General features: G+C 33.5%; 3 protein-coding genes across 5 annotated transcripts in view; 1 reads left to right on the plus strand and 2 right to left on the minus strand.

The window, feature by feature from the left end:
• The window catches only part of LOC111398601 (jmjC domain-containing protein 7), a 5,365-nt gene extending 3,315 nt beyond the window's left edge, over window positions 1-2,050 (plus strand). Inside the window, exons 3-4 of the mRNA XM_023025585.1 lie at window positions 1,125-1,195; window positions 1,279-2,050. Coding sequence (XP_022881353.1) covers window positions 1,125-1,195; window positions 1,279-1,547 — 340 coding nt within the window. The 3' untranslated portion in view covers window positions 1,548-2,050. The remainder of the gene's footprint in view (window positions 1-1,124; window positions 1,196-1,278) is intronic.
• A 1,119-nt stretch (window positions 2,051-3,169) lies between these two features.
• On the minus strand, window positions 3,170-8,778 carry LOC111398602 (serine/threonine protein phosphatase 2A 55 kDa regulatory subunit B beta isoform-like). 2 transcript variants are annotated; one of them, XM_023025587.1, is made up of 14 exons: window positions 8,531-8,776; window positions 8,327-8,430; window positions 7,711-7,818; window positions 7,478-7,597; window positions 6,475-6,666; window positions 6,263-6,354; window positions 5,934-6,052; window positions 5,473-5,596; window positions 5,275-5,398; window positions 4,752-4,820; window positions 4,439-4,530; window positions 4,267-4,341; window positions 3,811-3,887; window positions 3,170-3,726 (listed from the first exon to the last, which is right to left on the minus strand). In XM_023025587.1, the coding sequence occupies exons 1-14, from the start codon at window positions 8,625-8,627 to the stop codon at window positions 3,596-3,598; spliced, it is 1,524 nt and encodes a 507-aa protein (XP_022881355.1). In that variant the 5' UTR covers window positions 8,628-8,776; the 3' UTR covers window positions 3,170-3,595. The 2 variants fall into 2 exon arrangements, with proteins under 2 accessions (XP_022881355.1, XP_022881356.1); XM_023025588.1 differs by lacking the exon at window positions 3,170-3,726 and having other exon boundaries at window positions 3,811-3,909; window positions 8,531-8,778.
• Window positions 8,779-11,613: 2,835 nt separating this feature from the next.
• LOC111398603 (serine/threonine protein phosphatase 2A 55 kDa regulatory subunit B beta isoform-like) lies at window positions 11,614-17,222 on the minus strand. 2 transcript variants are annotated; one of them, XM_023025589.1, is made up of 14 exons: window positions 16,975-17,220; window positions 16,771-16,874; window positions 16,155-16,262; window positions 15,922-16,041; window positions 14,919-15,110; window positions 14,707-14,798; window positions 14,378-14,496; window positions 13,917-14,040; window positions 13,719-13,842; window positions 13,196-13,264; window positions 12,883-12,974; window positions 12,711-12,785; window positions 12,255-12,331; window positions 11,614-12,170 (listed from the first exon to the last, which is right to left on the minus strand). In XM_023025589.1, exons 1-14 carry the CDS (start codon window positions 17,069-17,071, stop codon window positions 12,040-12,042), a joined length of 1,524 nt encoding a protein of 507 aa, XP_022881357.1. In that variant the 5' UTR covers window positions 17,072-17,220; the 3' UTR covers window positions 11,614-12,039. The 2 variants fall into 2 exon arrangements, with proteins under 2 accessions (XP_022881357.1, XP_022881358.1); XM_023025590.1 differs by lacking the exon at window positions 11,614-12,170 and having other exon boundaries at window positions 12,255-12,353; window positions 16,975-17,222.
• Between the last annotated feature and the right edge of the window lie 4,114 nt (window positions 17,223-21,336).

Genomic DNA, 21,336 nt, shown 5'->3' on the forward strand with positions numbered 1-21,336 from the left:
CTATCTTGGCATCTCAGGGCTTAGTAGTTCAGAACGTGGAGACATTCGACGCTGGGACGACTCAAGCCAACAGTACTCAGGGAGTTCCTGATCCTATTTATTATTAGTTGACACTATTTCTTTATTTTAGAATTGCATCAATTAATTCGTTGTGTGCTGGCCATTTGATGATACTGCCTTAAACCTATTCGATTATATTTCACGTACTACATTCCGTTACTCAATCGTTTACCCCACGTGACTAGACCTAGTATTTGGACATTTGCTTTTCCATTTTATTAGCATTAGTAGTATTAGCTTGCGATCGGGCCATAAGTAACCCCAACCTTTAAATTGACAAAATAACAAAAAAAATAAATAAATAAATAAATAAATAAATAATAATGATAATTTCAATAACGAATTTTCGGTTGGCACTAGTTGATTGTTGATTANTTCTCTTCTCCCCCTCTTCCCCGTCTCTGTGTTCTCCTCTTCCCTCCCCTCCTTCTTTCTCTGTTAATTGATACTACATCAGTATTTATCGTAAAACGTGGTTCAACATTTTCGTTGCTTAGCTGAATGAGTAGGTTTGAATTTTGCTTAATGGAGTGGAATTAGAACAGTGAGTGGAAATAGAGCGCAAATTCAGCGGTTACATCATTAAGAAAAGAACGTAATGGAACCACAATATCAAAACATGAAATGCTGTGAATGTTAGCTGACTCAGCCATGTGAATGAAAATCTTGTTCTGTAAGATTATTTGAGTGGAAAAAATCTTTTGAGATATGAAATTAGTATCACCCCATGAGGCATGCAAATTAGTTTTCCAAGATTTCGTGGCTGCAGATATATGTAGAAATGATCTCTTTTCTACTTAGGTTTTCTGGATTAGAAGACCATAAAATTAAATACCACAAACTCCCTGGCACATAGTACTTTGACTGCTGATATTTTGCCTTCATAAATCATAGTACAAGTAATGTTTTCTTTAGTTCTCTCCAGAAATAATTCTTCTTCTTCCCGTTATTCATTTTTCCTCTGATTTTAAATTCCACAACATTGTACTTGGTTATGCAGGCAAAATCTTGTGCAAATGATGTGTTAGTAATGACTGCTGACTATATGCTTTATTTTTACGCAGGCCGAGCATGTGGTTTCATCATGTTAGACAGAGTCCTGACAACTCAGGACTCACTATTGCGATAAACTATTGTAATAATGACTCGAGCTCTTTCTAGTTTAAATGTTTTGATTTCTAAGGTATATGATCTGAAAGTACTAATTTTACATGACAGGGTATGATATGCGGTTTGATATAAAGTATGCTTACTTTAACTTCCTGCAATCTATACCTCACTCACCACGGAAGGATCCTGCTTCATGTAAAGTGATAAACCTGGAATCGAGTTTCAGTGGATCTGCGTGCAACTCAGGAGATGAATCAGATATAACTGAATCTTTGCCAAATCCTAATAATGTTAGAGATGACAGTGATGGTGAAATGGATGAGCTATGTTATAAACCGGACTGTATTTCAGGGGTTTCACAACTAGGAATCTTTTGAAAGAAACCGAGATAAGAGTTATGCAAGATGCTTTTGTTGTTTTGCCAAATTATGGAAGCGTCGAGGATTTGGAATGCATTAATCTGCTCATGGGGATTTCATTATTCTTTTGTAAATAAATGCAATGACTTTCCCTGTAAGTCAACATTCTGTTGTCTCCTCCTCTGCCTTTCACCCTTTGCTTTGCCGCATGTTTGGTAGGGAAGCACATGCGAGAAGTGGTCGATCTGATTGTCCCAGAAAGGTGTTCTGTCTATAAAAGTGGAGTGCATTTTCGACTTTTACGGTATGATGCTGCTTCCTAAAAACATTGGAAATCGAGAGAGAACATATTTTTAACTGTGTATTGAAACCTCTGCACAAGCCTTCGAGGACATGCTACTGATTATAAGTGCTTCTGGTCTATGCAATACATACTTGAGTTGTGTTTCATTGGGTTTTAATATTGTCTGGGGACAGGCAGACGACTCCAATGCATTAAAATCAACGTAGTTATTGCCTTAGTGTTTTGTATGTTGCTCTATTTGCCTTTATTAAGAAGGGGTAGAAAAAATGCCTCGAGTCAATGTTCGAGGTTTTGTGGGGGATTAGCTTGTGAAGAATCTAGTTATCCATGCCTTGAATGGCAGTTGCTAATGCGATGACTTGAACCCTTAACGATTCGAGTGCCACTAAATCATAAACTAAAACTAATTTAAAGAGTATTCAACACAACCATATAAATTATTAAAGCACTTATCAAAATTCAAATAATGTAATGAGTTTAATAAATTAACTTGAAATGAGAAAAAATCAAATGAAATAACAATAATTTGACCACATAATGATTTCATTATTGAAACTTTTGTCATTGTAAGTCATTTAAGTGTCTACTGTGCGGAATATCAATTATTTGAAAATAGAGACATAAGGGGTGAGAATAATTCTCAATAAGTGTGCGTAGATAACGTATTCTTATATGTATTTTTATGGAAAATTTATAATTTGCATAAGGAGATACGAAAATTAGATCGAACTTATATGGTGCTAAATTCTCGTGCGTAACGCTATTAAACTTTCATCCATTCTGAATAGAACATTGGTAATATAGACCAAAATATAATCGTAGCAATATTACATATATAAATGTTAGTCGCCATAAACATAAAGAACAACTCACTTTTACTGGACAATTCCAGAATGATAGTAAGGGTGATTGATGGATAGCGATTCTTGAGTCACGTGTGAAATTGAGTATTTACGTGTGATTGTATAAGTGTGTGACTATATTTAACATAAAAGACAAAAGAAAAAGTAAAGGTGGAGAGACAAAGTGATAGAGTTAGACAGAAAGAGTGTAAATAGTTTGTGGGGGATAGTCTAATGTTAGATTTGTCTCCTATTTATGGTGTAAATTTTTGAACCATGTGTAGAAAAGTGAAAGGAAATTGCTAGATATTAGGCATGATTAATACATAAATGGTGTATTGTCATGAAAATAGCCAAATAAATATCTTTAATCATGTGGTCAAATCAATTAACTTAATACTTGGCATAAATAATACATGTGGTTAAATCAATTACCTTTATTTACGTGATCAAATAAATTACATTAGCTTGAAACGTGGTGTAAATAAGACATGTGATCAATAAATCATCTTTAATAAAGCCCAATTGGCATATTTACATATGTTTTACACATAATTTTATCTTACTTTCAAAATAACTCTCCACTTAGGTTCTTAAGCTATTGGCTAATAACCAATAAGGTTATTGGACTAGACCAATAACCTATAAAGTCATTAGACTTTAATAATAGTACATTTAAGTAGTAAAAATTCGGAACGTTACAGCTAACCTTCCCCCATCTCTCCTAAACTTCTACCTTCGGCCCGTCCGAGCTGCATGAGGCAGAAACTCGTCCGATGTACGGTTCGTAGGCCAAGTGATTGAACAGGACTTCTCTTTCCAGTGATCATATATATATATATTTGTTTATATATTTATTTTTGAAATATTATCTAGTGCTAACTGTGCTATCTAATGTTTCTGCTGAAATTGCAAGTAGGCTATGCATAATACATAAGCAAGCTGTTATTGGCAGCACAAGCAATCAAGTTCTTTGATGGATGCCAAGCCAGATGCAGCAACTTTGAATTGAAGTCACAGGAAAACTCATCAGTTGTACTTTCACCGTGTCCTGAAAATTTCGTGTAAGTCAGAGATTAGCTAAAATAAACGCTACGGCCATTTAAAAAAAAAATAAAAATAAAAATGGGATGACCTTGTCGGTAAAATCCTCGAGTCAAGTTGCTCAAGGATGATCGTCGAGCTCTTCTAGAAGTTTGGGCTTGCAGCTTCCTAATCAACAACCGTGTATTATCTATTAATTTATCTTAGTTAAAATTAATTTTTCAAGTAAAATAAGTATATAAAATAATTATTTGATATTAAAAAATGAACAAAAATGTTGGGCTAATTTATTTAGATATTTTTAGAAGGCAACAAATTATTCATAGGTTAGATATAGTTTATTACGCAAAAACAAGTTGCGTGTTGAGATGGTAAGTTCATGTTCTAGTTAGTTAAACGTCAAGCGTTCAAATCTTTGGTCCCTAAAATTTCAATGGAGAAAAGTTTTGAAATTTCGTCAATAACACTGCTACTGACCTATTGATCAACCTCTTCATCGGGTCTATGCCCAGGTCGGGTCTGAAAACTATGAATAAATATTGGGTACCTGTACGGATTTTTGCTGGCTTCCATTGTTAGACCTTGGCTCCCAATTCCGTTGGAAAATATGCGCAGACGATTGCTGATAAACAAGAGGGGAACATAATTATAGGGAGTAAAAACATAAGAATGTTGGTAAACAGCACAAATGCATCAGAACTTCCGGTAGAAAGACGAACTTATACGATCCAGTGGCGAAGTGAAGTCCATCTCCACTAAGGCAGCAGTCAAATTTATCGAAAATTGCGTCGTTATTGTACAAATCAAACAACTGTGCAACATAAAAGCATCAGATAAACAGAGAGCTGATAAAAAATTTGTTCATGTTCATTTTTCACTGTCAATAAGGAATAAGAATTAAAAAAACATATTGCGAGTGAGTACTAACCAAAAAAAAAACACGGTATTACTATCAACGATATGCTATACTATTATCGACTCACTATGTGTGAAGCACTACTTCTGTGCATTTTGTAAACACGGTGCTCTCACCTTGGGCCGAAGTTGCTCATGAATCCTATATGTTGCAACCGGACGGGCATCCATGTGCATATCCCACAGCTGAAAAAGAAGGATAACAGGAATATTAAGGTGAAAACAGATGTGGATAATGTAAAACTTTTCTTCGAAGATATGTACATTTGAGTCGAACAGTATATGATCGAAGGAAAATTATGACGTGAAAAACCAAATTGATATTATAGATTTGCTGTTGTATGTCAACCCAAAGAAATGAAAATAACACAATGAACATTTCTGTTTGCATAAGGAACCATTTGGGAAGGATAAATATCCTGACCTCACCAGGGCGTTTTAATGACAGGCCTTGGCAAGGGAAGTTAGAAATTGCTTTCAGAATAAAAAACCAACATTTTCAGAACTACAGTGGTTTGTGAATCGCCTAGTTATGCTCAAGCAAGAAGACAGAGAATGTATTACGAGAAGCAAAATATGCAATATCAATCCCCTAACTAGGAAAAGTAATTCTTTAAAATGATTTGGGTAGTTCAGAAACCTTTAGATTCATATAATCACGACTTAATATATGTCTTCCATCGTTTGCAAAATTCAAATCTGATATTGATGCAATGATCTCAGTGAAGAACGATTTTGGCCCATGGGATTCCACATCTTTCCATCTACAAAATCACCATTAGATGTTATGGCTAGTCACAATGGCAAAAGACATATAGATGATAGAGAAAAAGCTCACATCATTGCATTGTGATCACAGAGTGCTGATTGTCTCATGTCTACAACCCGAATAAATCCTCTTGAACTGCTGTAAGCGAGCAGATTACAGTGAAATGGATGGAATTCGGCTGCTGTAATTACCTCTAGATAGAATTTCAAGAAGATCCCATCATTTCTTTCGCTTTTTATAAAAGATATCAGAAAGCTATACTAATTATTATAAAAGTTTTTGAGTTGTTTCTCCACTGTTTGGATATGCATTATTGTGTGTCTGTGTGTTTTGGGCATCTCAATGTATGTGTGCCAGACATTTATTTGTTTAAGAAGGGCTCTTTTGAACTGTTTTAATAGTTATACTCTTCTGTAGAACATTTCAGATTGGGAAAGGAGACTAGAGGGGGATGAGAAGAGAAGAAACATGACAAGTAAAATGTGAACGAGTAATGGAACTTGCAGCCACAATTGTATGTCGAAAATCACCTGTAAGATCTTCCATACTTTCAGGCTTTGTGTCAATGATATTGAAACACTGATTGCTGACCTCTAGATTCCACAAATTAATTCTTAGGTCGTCTCCAGAAAGAAATGTCTCACCGTCACTGCAGAACCATCATATCATAATTATCAGCCGTTCAACCCTTTTGTACAGTCAAATTCTTGTTGCTTCAACTTTAAATAATGTAGTCTATAGTATTATCAACTTGCGAAATGTCAAAAGCACCGCAAAGAAATTTAAGGAGCACCATTACATCAATTTCAACCGGGAGATAGAATCAACAAACAAGCAAAGAAAAAGCTGCAGATCTTACCTATTCATAGAGATAGAGTTAATATTGAAATCATGAGCATGGGCATACAGTTTTCTACATTTTGCAGGAGTCGCATCTGCAGAACATGGTACCTAGATACACATGAAACCGGCATCATAAACTTAACATCATGATTAAACTCGTTCAATAAAAATGAATTCATGCTCCACAGAACCAGAAGATTTTACAAATTTTACTCTGGAGTCCATTACCTTGTCATGCCTTGAATGGGAAGTCGACATGCTGTTGGCTACATTCTCTGTCCATTCTAAAAAGTAACCATTGGCAAAATTTGGTTTATGTTTCCCGTTAATAAAACTACTTTCTGCCATAAGTGAATTCTCTGAAGATACAAATGGAGAGACATTCATTTCTTTAACTTTCTTCACTTTATGATCCTTGACCTGGTAGCAGGCAGATATAAGCATAAGCATACCAAAAGACTACAAAATCCAGATTGATATTATATTAGATTTGCATAGCAGTAACAAGTCAACCTATATATGCTCTTGCTTGATTAATCTGAAGAAATCTTCTGCGCTACTTTCAATTTTCACATAAGACTACAATTCTCCAGCCATCCTATAATTATTTAAATATATAACCAAGATTACTTTCTTACCGCATTTGGATATTCGTCAGAGTCGGACAGTAAATTGCTAAAACGTGAATGAAGGACGGAAAACAGATTTCATAAAATCCAGTATTGAAAGGCTTAAGCCAATGTTAGACCAATCATTTTAAGACCTAAATCAATTAATTTATATCTGGCTTTAAGGAATTCTACCGAAAAACCTCTGATGCCATGATTGTATTTCAGCAGAAAGACTCCACTTAAGTTCTGTGCTCTTCATCAATATCAGTGAGCACTTCAGCCATTGATCCCCCTCCTTTACCGTTACTTTGAACTAGATTAACAATTTGCCACTACATTTCCAGATTCAAATATGCACAAACAACACACGTTTGGAACTTAAATTTTAACTTCATAATTTATGAACCTGAAATAGTATAATAGGTAGTATATGCCATGTAAACTAATGGAGAAAATAAGAACACAAGTTACTTAACCTACCTGCCAAATCATGTTACATAAAGACGGGAAGAACAATCAGGTGATTTCAGCTTTTGGAAGACTACAAGAGAAATATTCATCACAATGGACAAATTTGTAGCATGCTTATATGATATACAAGTATTAAAATAGGATCTTACCTTCCATAATTTTATAGTTTTATCATTTGCTGAAAGAATAAATAATGATCCATTAGGCGTTGCACACCACTGCACTTCGTTGATCTTCTCTTCAATTTCAGTGCTCTTCAAATAATCAAACTGTCAAAATAGTGCATCATGAGGTTCTGCAACATGAGTGATTTTCCCAAAAAAAATATATTAGCTTACTCAAACAACTAAAACAAGAAACAAATCAACAGTTAAAACCATACCTCTGGCTCATGACTTTGGAATTCAGTTTTATAATGGAATTCAGGATGCTGTGGAACAACAAGATCCAGTCGCTCTAACTCACTCCGAGAAGTGTGATCAAGTAAATCCTACAATACCAAGGGAGTGAAATTTCCATGCCACTCTCAATGTAAAAATACTTTTGCAGAAGTAAACTTGTTATAATGCCCACATAATCATCATTTACCAATCTGCATAATAATACTCAATTCACAACTCACTGTAGATCTCTTTCTTTTTTTTTTAACAACGCGAGGCATCATATTAAGAACATGCAAGTCAAAATTACAATTAAGTTACTTATTCTACCAAACAATGAGTGAACTTTCCATCTCGCTCTCAATGTAAAAAAATACTTTTACAAAAGTACACTTGTTATAATGCCACATTATCATCGCTCACCAATCTGCAATTATACTATTTAATTGACAATTCATTGAAGTTTTCTTTCTTTTTTTCTTTAAAAACGCGAGAAGATCAAAATTACTTTTAAGTTACTTTTTTTTTCCCCTCCAAACATGCTCTAAATGCACTAGAAGATTGATGCTGGCTAAAAATGTAAGAAATTCAGGAAAAAAGAAAACATGTGATTCGCACATGGTTACCAGCCTTGTTCTCAAAAATCACAACGCGTCCACCTCGATCTCCTACAGCTAGGAAATCCCCCTTCTTATCAAATTCAACAGCAGATATGATATCAACTACACGAACAAACAAAACATACTCACAATTTCAAAAACCAACCAAAAAAAAAATATATATAGTTTATACAAAAACATAGGGCAGAGTTGAGAAAATTACTATCTTGTACATCTTCACCGGGGAGGTTTTCACCGAAGATTTGAGAGAACTTCCACTCCAATGTTGAAGGAGAAGAAGAGTCTGAACTCAAAGCCATGTCTTGCTATTCAATTCAACTGAAGCTCAACGTAAACATGGTGTAAACCACAGCGTTTTGGTATGTAACATCATCTCAAACTGCAATTTTGTGTGTGAGATACAGAGATGAGGCTTTCAGTTATCCACTCAAATTTCCCGGAAAAAAACAATTCAGTTGATATTTTATTTTTATTTTTTTATCCTACTAAAAGATTTTAAATTGGTCAACACCTACAAAAAGAAGTTTTACTTTTATAGCCTTTGTTTGAGCTTCCAAGGTTTAAAATTTGTTTTTTTTTTTCTATTTTCAATTATATATTCTATTAATAATTTTATACTTAGATTAAGGGCCTATTTGGGAGCGATTTTTTCATCAAAAAAATTTATTTTTTTGATCGTTATTTCACTATTTCAGCCATCATATTTGACTTCTTCTCTTACAGGTGGAACCCACTTTTTTCCTAACGATCAAAAAATCAATTCTCAAAATCACTTCCAAACAAACAATAAGAAATTTTCTTTATTTTTTAACCACACATTATCTGAAAAATCACCTTTTTAACTATACAATTACTATTCCCAAAACATGGGACTCAAATAAGATTTTAAAATGGTTGCAAATAGGATGTACGATTTCAACTTTAATAATCTGTCTCCTCTCAACTTCGAATTGTCGTGTCATAAAGGCAATGGTTATACTAAATTTTTTGAAGAAAAAAATTATTAATAGAAATAATGTCAATTTTTTTAATAATAAAAATGGGGATAATTTTTTTTTCTCCTCTCACAAGCTTATTACCATGAAATTAGCCACTTCAAAATGAACGAAGTGGATTGAGTCATTTAGGCGAGCAGCAAAGCAGCCCAAAAAAAGTTTGGCAGTGAGCCGAGCAATTGGTTGGCTAACCTTTGAATTCAGACATGTATGAGACTCCAACTTGTGCGAACTAAATGAACAATGATTCTCTAGGAGACACTCAAATAAGATTTTAAAATGGTTGCAAATAGGATGTACGATTTCAACTTTAATAATCTGTCTCCTCTCAACTTCGAATTGTCGTGTCATAAAGGCAATGGTTATACTAAATTTTTTGAAGAAAAAAATTATTAATAGAAATAATGTCAATTTTTTTAATAATAAAAATGGGGATAATTTTTTTTTCTCCTCTCACAAGCTTATTACCATGAAATTAGCCACTTCAAAATGAACGAAGTGGATTGAGTCATTTAGGCGAGCAGCAAAGCAGCCCAAAAAAAGTTTGGCAGTGAGCCGAGCAATTGGTTGGCTAACCTTTGAATTCAGACATGTATGAGACTCCAACTTGTACGAACCAAATGAACAATGATTCTCTAGGAGACCTGTAAATTTCATCCACTTTGAAATATTGTAGAATAGTGCACATCGAGTTGAACCTATCTCACTAAAAAATTTAAGCCGACCCAATCTCTTTTCATTTGTTCTGAATATTATCGAAGGTTGCGGTCACCCTAATAGGGGGCTGCCATGTCATCAAGGAACAAGTCAAAATCCTCTGTTGTCTCCTCCTCTGCCTTTCACCCTTTGCTTTGCCGCATGTTTGGTAGGGAAGCACATGCGAGAAGTGGTCGATCTGATTGTCCCAGAAAGGTGTTCTGTCTATAAAAGTGGAGTGCATTTTCGACTTTTACGGTATGATGCTGCTTCCTAAAAACATTGGAAATCGAGAGAGAACATATTTTTAACTGTGTATTGAAACCTCTGCACAAGCCTTCGAGGACATGCTACTGATTATAAGTGCTTCTGGTCTATGCAATACATACTTGAGTTGTGTTTCATTGGGTTTTAATATTGTCTGGGGACAGGCAGACGACTCCAATGCATTAAAATCAACGTAGTTATTGCCTTAGTGTTTTGTATGTTGCTCTATTTGCCTTTATTAAGAAGGGGTAGAAAAAATGCCTCGAGTCAATGTTCGAGGTTTTGTGGGGGATTAGCTTGTGAAGAATCTAGTTATCCATGCCTTGAATGGCAGTTGCTAATGCGATGACTTGAACCCTTAACGATTCGAGTGCCACTAAATCATAAACTAAAACTAATTTAAAGAGTATTCAACACAACCATATAAATTATTAAAGCACTTATCAAAATTCAAATAATGTAATGAGTTTAATAAATTAACTTGAAATGAGAAAAAATCAAATGAAATAACAATAATTTGACCACATAATGATTTCATTATTGAAACTTTTGTCATTGTAAGTCATTTAAGTGTCTACTGTGCGGAATATCAATTATTTGAAAATAGAGACATAAGGGGTGAGAATAATTCTCAATAAGTGTGCGTAGATAACGTATTCTTATATGTATTTTTATGGAAAATTTATAATTTGCATAAGGAGATACGAAAATTAGATCGAACTTATATGGTGCTAAATTCTCGTGCGTAACGCTATTAAACTTTCATCCATTCTGAATAGAACATTGGTAATATAGACCAAAATATAATCGTAGCAATATTACATATATAAATGTTAGTCGCCATAAACATAAAGAACAACTCACTTTTACTGGACAATTCCAGAATGATAGTAAGGGTGATTGATGGATAGCGATTCTTGAGTCACGTGTGAAATTGAGTATTTACGTGTGATTGTATAAGTGTGTGACTATATTTAACATAAAAGACAAAAGAAAAAGTAAAGGTGGAGAGACAAAGTGATAGAGTTAGACAGAAAGAGTGTAAATAGTTTGTGGGGGATAGTCTAATGTTAGATTTGTCTCCTATTTATGGTGTAAATTTTTGAACCATGTGTAGAAAAGTGAAAGGAAATTGCTAGATATTAGGCATGATTAATACATAAATGGTGTATTGTCATGAAAATAGCCAAATAAATATCTTTAATCATGTGGTCAAATCAATTAACTTAATACTTGGCATAAATAATACATGTGGTTAAATCAATTACCTTTATTTACGTGATCAAATAAATTACATTAGCTTGAAACGTGGTGTAAATAAGACATGTGATCAATAAATCATCTTTAATAAAGCCCAATTGGCATATTTACATATGTTTTACACATAATTTTATCTTACTTTCAAAATAACTCTCCACTTAGGTTCTTAAGCTATTGGCTAATAACCAATAAGGTTATTGGACTAGACCAATAACCTATAAAGTCATTAGACTTTAATAATAGTACATTTAAGTAGTAAAAATTCGGAACGTTACAGCTAACCTTCCCCCATCTCTCCTAAACTTCTACCTTCGGCCTGTCCGAGCTGCATGAGGCAGAAACTCGTCCGATGTACGGTTCGTAGGCCAAGTGATTGAACAGGACTTCTCTTTCCAGTGATCATATATATATATATTTGTTTATATATTTATTTTTGAAATATTATCTAGTGCTAACTGTGCTATCTAATGTTTCTGCTGAAATTGCAAGTAGGCTATGCATAATACATAAGCAAGCTGTTATTGGCAGCACAAGCAATCAAGTTCTTTGATGGATGCCAAGCCAGATGCAGCAACTTTGAATTGAAGTCACAGGAAAACTCATCAGTTGTACTTTCACCGTGTCCTGAAAATTTCGTGTAAGTCAGAGATTAGCTAAAATAAACGCTACGGCCATTTAAAAAAAAAATAAAAATAAAAATGGGATGACCTTGTCGGTAAAATCCTCGAGTCAAGTTGCTCAAGGATGATCGTCGAGCTCTTCTAGAAGTTTGGGCTTGCAGCTTCCTAATCAACAACCGTGTATTATCTATTAATTTATCTTAGTTAAAATTAATTTTTCAAGTAAAATAAGTATATAAAATAATTATTTGATATTAAAAAATGAACAAAAATGTTGGGCTAATTTATTTAGATATTTTTAGAAGGCAACAAATTATTCATAGGTTAGATATAGTTTATTACGCAAAAACAAGTTGCGTGTTGAGATGGTAAGTTCATGTTCTAGTTAGTTAAACGTCAAGCGTTCAAATCTTTGGTCCCTAAAATTTCAATGGAGAAAAGTTTTGAAATTTCGTCAATAACACTGCTACTGACCTATTGATCAACCTCTTCATCGGGTCTATGCCCAGGTCGGGTCTGAAAACTATGAATAAATATTGGGTACCTGTACGGATTTTTGCTGGCTTCCATTGTTAGACCTTGGCTCCCAATTCCGTTGGAAAATATGCGCAGACGATTGCTGATAAACAAGAGGGGAACATAATTATAGGGAGTAAAAACATAAGAATGTTGGTAAACAGCACAAATGCATCAGAACTTCCGGTAGAAAGACGAACTTATACGATCCAGTGGCGAAGTGAAGTCCATCTCCACTAAGGCAGCAGTCAAATTTATCGAAAATTGCGTCGTTATTGTACAAATCAAACAACTGTGCAACATAAAGGCATCAGATAAACAGAGAGCTGATAAAAAATTTGTTCATGTTCATTTTTCACTGTCAATAAGGAATAAGAATTAAAAAAACATATTGCGAGTGAGTACTAACCAAAAAAAAAACACGGTATTACTATCAACGATATGCTATACTATTATCGACTCACTATGTGTGAAGCACTACTTCTGTGCATTTTGTAAACACGGTGCTCTCACCTTGGGCCGAAGTTGCTCATGAATCCTATATGTTGCAACCGGACGGGCATCCATGTGCATATCCCACAGCTGAAAAAGAAGGATAACAGGAATATTAAGGTGAAAACAGATGTGGATAATGTAAAACTTTTCTTCGAAGATATGTACATTTGAGTCGAACAGTATATGATCGAAGGAAAATTATGACGTGAAAAACCAAATTGATATTATAGATTTGCTGTTGTATGTCAACCCAAAGAAATGAAAATAACACAATGAACATTTCTGTTTGCATAAGGAACCATTTGGGAAGGATAAATATCCTGACCTCACCAGGGCGTTTTAATGACAGGCCTTGGCAAGGGAAGTTAGAAATTGCTTTCAGAATAAAAAACCAACATTTTCAGAACTACAGTGGTTTGTGAATCGCCTAGTTATGCTCAAGCAAGAAGACAGAGAATGTATTACGAGAAGCAAAATATGCAATATCAATCCCCTAACTAGGAAAAGTAATTCTTTAAAATGATTTGGGTAGTTCAGAAACCTTTAGATTCATATAATCACGACTTAATATATGTCTTCCATCGTTTGCAAAATTCAAATCTGATATTGATGCAATGATCTCAGTGAAGAACGATTTTGGCCCATGGGATTCCACATCTTTCCATCTACAAAATCACCATTAGATGTTATGGCTAGTCACAATGGCAAAAGACATATAGATGATAGAGAAAAAGCTCACATCATTGCATTGTGATCACAGAGTGCTGATTGTCTCATGTCTACAACCCGAATAAATCCTCTTGAACTGCTGTAAGCGAGCAGATTACAGTGAAATGGATGGAATTCGGCTGCTGTAATTACCTCTAGATAGAATTTCAAGAAGATCCCATCATTTCTTTCGCTTTTTATAAAAGATATCAGAAAGCTATACTAATTATTATAAAAGTTTTTGAGTTGTTTCTCCACTGTTTGGATATGCATTATTGTGTGTCTGTGTGTTTTGGGCATCTCAATGTATGTGTGCCAGACATTTATTTGTTTAAGAAGGGCTCTTTTGAACTGTTTTAATAGTTATACTCTTCTGTAGAACATTTCAGATTGGGAAAGGAGACTAGAGGGGGATGAGAAGAGAAGAAACATGACAAGTAAAATGTGAACGAGTAATGGAACTTGCAGCCACAATTGTATGTCGAAAATCACCTGTAAGATCTTCCATACTTTCAGGCTTTGTGTCAATGATATTGAAACACTGATTGCTGACCTCTAGATTCCACAAATTAATTCTTAGGTCGTCTCCAGAAAGAAATGTCTCACCGTCACTGCAGAACCATCATATCATAATTATCAGCCGTTCAACCCTTTTGTACAGTCAAATTCTTGTTGCTTCAACTTTAAATAATGTAGTCTATAGTATTATCAACTTGCGAAATGTCAAAAGCACCGCAAAGAAATTTAAGGAGCACCATTACATCAATTTCAACCGGGAGATAGAATCAACAAACAAGCAAAGAAAAAGCTGCAGATCTTACCTATTCATAGAGATAGAGTTAATATTGAAATCATGAGCATGGGCATACAGTTTTCTACATTTTGCAGGAGTCGCATCTGCAGAACATGGTACCTAGATACACATGAAACCGGCATCATAAACTTAACATCATGATTAAACTCGTTCAATAAAAATGAATTCATGCTCCACAGAACCAGAAGATTTTACAAATTTTACTCTGGAGTCCATTACCTTGTCATGCCTTGAATGGGAAGTCGACATGCTGTTGGCTACATTCTCTGTCCATTCTAAAAAGTAACCATTGGCAAAATTTGGTTTATGTTTCCCGTTAATAAAACTACTTTCTGCCATAAGTGAATTCTCTGAAGATACAAATGGAGAGACATTCATTTCTTTAACTTTCTTCACTTTATGATCCTTGACCTGGTAGCAGGCAGATATAAGCATAAGCATACCAAAAGACTACAAAATCCAGATTGATATTATATTAGATTTGCATAGCAGTAACAAGTCAACCTATATATGCTCTTGCTTGATTAATCTGAAGAAATCTTCTGCGCTACTTTCAATTTTCACATAAGACTACAATTCTCCAGCCATCCTATAATTATTTAAATATATAACCAAGATTACTTTCTTACCGCATTTGGATATTCGTCAGAGTCGGACAGTAAATTGCTAAAACGTGAATGAAGGACGGAAAACAGATTTCATAAAATCCAGTATTGAAAGGCTTAAGCCAATGTTAGACCAATCATTTTAAGACCTAAATCAATTAATTTATATCTGGCTTTAAGGAATTCTACCGAAAAACCTCTGATGCCATGATTGTATTTCAGCAGAAAGACTCCACTTAAGTTCTGTGCTCTTCATCAATATCAGTGAGCACTTCAGCCATTGATCCCCCTCCTTTACCGTTACTTTGAACTAGATTAACAATTTGCCACTACATTTCCAGATTCAAATATGCACAAACAACACACGTTTGGAACTTAAATTTTAACTTCATAATTTATGAACCTGAAATAGTATAATAGGTAGTATATGCCATGTAAACTAATGGAGAAAATAAGAACACAAGTTACTTAACCTACCTGCCAAATCATGTTACATAAAGACGGGAAGAACAATCAGGTGATTTCAGCTTTTGGAAGACTACAAGAGAAATATTCATCACAATGGACAAATTTGTAGCATGCTTATATGATATACAAGTATTAAAATAGGATCTTACCTTCCATAATTTTATAGTTTTATCATTTGCTGAAAGAATAAATAATGATCCATTAGGCGTTGCACACCACTGCACTTCGTTGATCTTCTCTTCAATTTCAGTGCTCTTCAAATAATCAAACTGTCAAAATAGTGCATCATGAGGTTCTGCAACATGAGTGATTTTCCCAAAAAAAATATATTAGCTTACTCAAACAACTAAAACAAGAAACAAATCAACAGTTAAAACCATACCTCTGGCTCATGACTTTGGAATTCAGTTTTATAATGGAATTCAGGATGCTGTGGAACAACAAGATCCAGTCGCTCTAACTCACTCCGAGAAGTGTGATCAAGTAAATCCTACAATACCAAGGGAGTGAAATTTCCATGCCACTCTCAATGTAAAAATACTTTTGCAGAAGTAAACTTGTTATAATGCCCACATAATCATCATTTACCAATCTGCATAATAATACTCAATTCACAACTCACTGTAGATCTCTTTCTTTTTTTTTTAACAACGCGAGGCATCATATTAAGAACATGCAAGTCAAAATTACAATTAAGTTACTTATTCTACCAAACAATGAGTGAACTTTCCATCTCGCTCTCAATGTAAAAAAATACTTTTACAAAAGTACACTTGTTATAATGCCACATTATCATCGCTCACCAATCTGCAATTATACTATTTAATTGACAATTCATTGAAGTTTTCTTTCTTTTTTTCTTTAAAAACGCGAGAAGATCAAAATTACTTTTAAGTTACTTTTTTTTTCCCCTCCAAACATGCTCTAAATGCACTAGAAGATTGATGCTGGCTAAAAATGTAAGAAATTCAGGAAAAAAGAAAACATGTGATTCGCACATGGTTACCAGCCTTGTTCTCAAAAATCACAACGCGTCCACCTCGATCTCCTACAGCTAGGAAATCCCCCTTCTTATCAAATTCAACAGCAGATATGATATCAACTACACGAACAAACAAAACATACTCACAATTTCAAAAACCAACCAAAAAAAATATATATATAGTTTATACAAAAACATAGGGCAGAGTTGAGAAAATTACTATCTTGTACATCTTCACCGGGGAGGTTTTCACCGAAGATTTGAGAGAACTTCCACTCCAATGTTGAAGGAGAAGAAGAGTCTGAACTCAAAGCCATGTCTTGCTATTCAATTCAACTGAAGCTCAACGTAAACATGGTGTAAACCACAGCGTTTTGGTATGTAACATCATCTCAAACTGCAATTTTGTGTGTGAGATACAGAGATGAGGCTTTCAGTTATCCACTCAAATTTCCCGGAAAAAAACAATTCAGTTGATATTTTATTTTTATTTTTTTATCCTACTAAAAGATTTTAAATTGGTCAACACCTACAAAAAGAAGTTTTACTTTTATAGCCTTTGTTTGAGCTTCCAAGGTTTAAAATTTGTTTTTTTTTTTTCTATTTTCAATTATATATTCTATTAATAATTTTATACTTAGATTAAGGGCCTATTTGGGAGCGATTTTTTCATCAAAAAAATTTATTTTTTTGATCGTTATTTCACTATTTCAGCCATCATATTTGACTTCTTCTCTTACAGGTGGACCCCACTTTTTTCCTAACGATCAAAAAATCAATTCTCAAAATCACTTCCAAACAAACAATAAGAAATTTTCTTTATTTTTTAACCACACATTATCTGAAAAATCACCTTTTTAACTATACAATTACTATTCCCAAAACATGGGACTCAAATAAGATTTTAAAATGGTTGCAAATAGGATGTACGATTTCAACTTTAATAATCTGTCTCCTCTCAACTTCGAATTGCCCCACTTTTTTCCTAACGATCAAAAAATCAATTCTCAAAATCACTTCCAAACAAACAATAAGAAATTTTCTTTATTTTTTAACCACACATTATCTGAAAAATCACCTTTTTAACTATACAATTACTATTCCCAAAACATGGGACTCAAATAAGATTTTAAAATGGTTGCAAATAGGATGTACGATTTCAACTTTAATAATCTGTCTCCTCTCAACTTCGAATTGTCGTGTCATAAAGGCAATGGTTATACTAAATTTTTTGAAGAAAAAAATTATTAATAGAAATAATGTCAATTTTTTTAATAATAAAAATGGGGATAATTTTTTTTTCTCCTCTCACAAGCTTATTACCATGAAATTAGCCACTTCAAAATGAACGAAGTGGATTGAGTCATTTAGGCGAGCAGCAAAGATAGAGCTTGTTTGAAAGTGATTTTTAATCCAAAAAATTGATTTTTTGACCGTGTTTTACTATTTCAGCCGTTACTTTTTATTTTTTTTCATTGGTGGCCCCCACTTTTCTCCCAACGGTTGCAAATAGGATGTACGATTTCAACTTTAATAATCTGTCTCCTCTCAACTTCGAATTGTCGTGTCATAAAGGCAATGGTTATACTAAATTTTTTGAAGAAAAAAATTATTAATAGAAATAATGTCAATTTTTTTAATAATAAAAATGGGGATAATTTTTTTTTCTCCTCTCACAAGCTTATTACCATGAAATTAGCCACTTCAAAATGAACGAAGTGGATTGAGTCATTTAGGCGAGCAGCAAAGCAGCCCAAAAAAAGTTTGGCAGTGAGCCGAGCAATTGGTTGGCTAACCTTTGAATTCAGACATGTATGAGACTCCAACTTGTACGAACCAAATGAACAATGATTCTCTAGGAGATTTTTTTGGAAAGTGTTTGAAGTAATATCTAAACATATTTTCATGATATAAAAAAATAATTGTAAATTATTTTTACAATTTCATAGCAATATGTTATCTAGAAAAAATATACTTATATATTTCATATTTGAATAAGAAATATACAAACTATTTTGCTTGTATTATTTGATAGTGTTAATATGATTGAATTGAATGTAAAGATTATATTTTTAAATTTTGTGCAATTCAATATTGTAAAATTGAAAAAAAAAACTCTCCACACAGTGCGGAGAGAGTTGAACCAAGTACAGAGTAAAAATAAAAAAAAGGTACGGAGAGAAAAAAACCCTCTCCGCATAGTGCGGAGTAAAAAAAAACTTTCCGCACAGTGTGAAGAGATGACAAACCAACTCTCCGCACAGTATAGAGAGCAAAAAAACTCTCTTCATTGTGCGGAGAGAGTTAATCTCTACGCACAGTACAGAGAGTTGGTCAACACCATAGCAAAACTCTCCGCACAGTGCGTTGAGAGTTGAACCATGTGCGGAGTACCCAATCTCTTTTCATTTGTTCTGAATATTATCGAAGGTTGCGGTCACCCTAATAGGGGGCTGCCATGTCATCAAGGAACAAGCCAAAATCCGAAATTGAGATCTTGTTTTTGCCTCATTAAATGAGGGACACTTTTAAGAAACAACCTATACATATGGACGAATCCTATGATCATTTTTGTTAATCGAATTAAAAAAAAAAAAGGTACGGAGAGAAAAAAACCCTCTCCGCATAGTGCGGAGTAAAAAAAAACTTTCCGCACAGTGTGAAGAGATGACAAACCAACTCTCCGCACAGTATAGAGAGCAAAAAAACTCTCTTCATTGTGCGGAGAGAGTTAATCTCTACGCACAGTACAGAGAGTTGGTCAACACCATAGCAAAACTCTCCGCACAGTGCGTTGAGAGTTGAACCATGTGCGGAGTAAAAAAAAGGTGCGAAGAGAGTTGAACCATCTGTGGAGAGTTGGCAAACTCTTCACATAGTGTGGAGTAAAAAAAACTCTCCGCATAATGCGAAGAGATGACAAATCAGCTATCTGCATAGTACAGAAAGAAAAAATATCTTTGCACAGTGCGGAGAGTTATTTTTAAATTCCTTAATTATAAGTCAAATTTCAAGATTGTAAATTTTTCGTATATACAACGAAACAGAGTCGAAAAATATGGCTCAAAATCAATTATGTCTTCTTTAAATTCCATTCACAGCTCAATTCTGAGCATGCAAATCATATTTATAATATTGGAAAAGAGTTTTCTCGTGATTCATACAATAAAACAATATGTGAGTTGTGCAAGAAGGGGATATTGATAGTACCATGACATTACTTTCACAAATGGAGGCTCTAGAGTACCACCCAAATTCAATATTTTACACTTGCTTGATAACAACACTTGAACATTAGAAGCTGATACAATTTTTAATGAAATTATACTTTCGGGTTGTAGGCCACGAATTAAAGTGTTCAATACATTACTCAAAAGTTGTTTGAGAAAATGCATCTTGGAACTTGCAGATAAAGTCCCAAAGTTTTTGTTTTTCTCTTCACACTATGCGGAGAGATAGTTTGCCATCTCTCCATACTTTGCGGAGTCTTTTTTTTTTTGGAGATTGCTTTTGTCTCATGGAGTTTTTATATACTAAAATTATTATTATTTTTTTAATATTGTTGGCATGATGCTTGTGTGAAAGAATATTTATCAATCACCATAAACGAAATTCTTCACAAAATGCAAAAAATAAAAATGCATAATAAATCTTCTTATTATGCTAATAAAATTACAATAATTTTTTTTTTACAAATAACATAAAAAAAATCATTTTTATCTTCAACTAAAAAACACATTTTAAAATTAGCAATTTCATAATCAATTTTTTTTTAATTCTAATAAATACAATTATAAAAAAGAAAACAATATTGAATTACAATATTTAATACTTAAGAAATTCAATATTAAATAAATTTTATACATTTATAACAAATTATAAATCCATATATACAGCTTACCGTATTTGAGGACAGTTTATTGTATATACAGTTTACCGTATATGCTGTCTACCGTATTTACAGCTTACCATATTTGCAGTCTACTGTATTTGCAAACAACTCACCGTATTTGCACCTTACTGTATATACTGCATACCGTATTTGTAACTTACCGTATTTGCAGCCTACCGTATTTGCAAACAACTTACCGTATTTTCACTTTACCGTATTTGCAAACAACTTACCGTATTTTCACCTTACAGTATTTGCAGCTTACCGTATTTACAGCTTACTGTATTTTTATATACCGATTTTTGCACTTACAAATACCGATAATGCAGAACATCGTACATTCACTTACCAAACGGAATTTCAAAAAAAATTTCAGATCTTTATTTTTTCAACATAGGTATAAAATAAATATTAAATATATATGAAGCACAAAATATAAATACATATGAATATGGTGCTCAATCTTCAATTTTTCAATATTAAATTACACAAAATTTAAAAATATAATCTTCACATTTAATTCAATCATATCAACACTATCAAATAATACAAGTAAAATAATTTGTATAATCTCGTATATTTTTTATTCAAGTATGAAATATATAAGTATTTTTTTTAGATGACACAATACGGTTATACAATTGTAAAAATAATTTGCAATTATTTTCTTATATCATAGAAATATTTCTA

The sequence above is a fragment of the Olea europaea genome, chromosome 8 (genome assembly GCF_002742605.1).
Source record: "Olea europaea var. sylvestris chromosome 8, O_europaea_v1, whole genome shotgun sequence".
NCBI lineage: Eukaryota > Viridiplantae > Streptophyta > Magnoliopsida > Lamiales > Oleaceae > Olea > Olea europaea.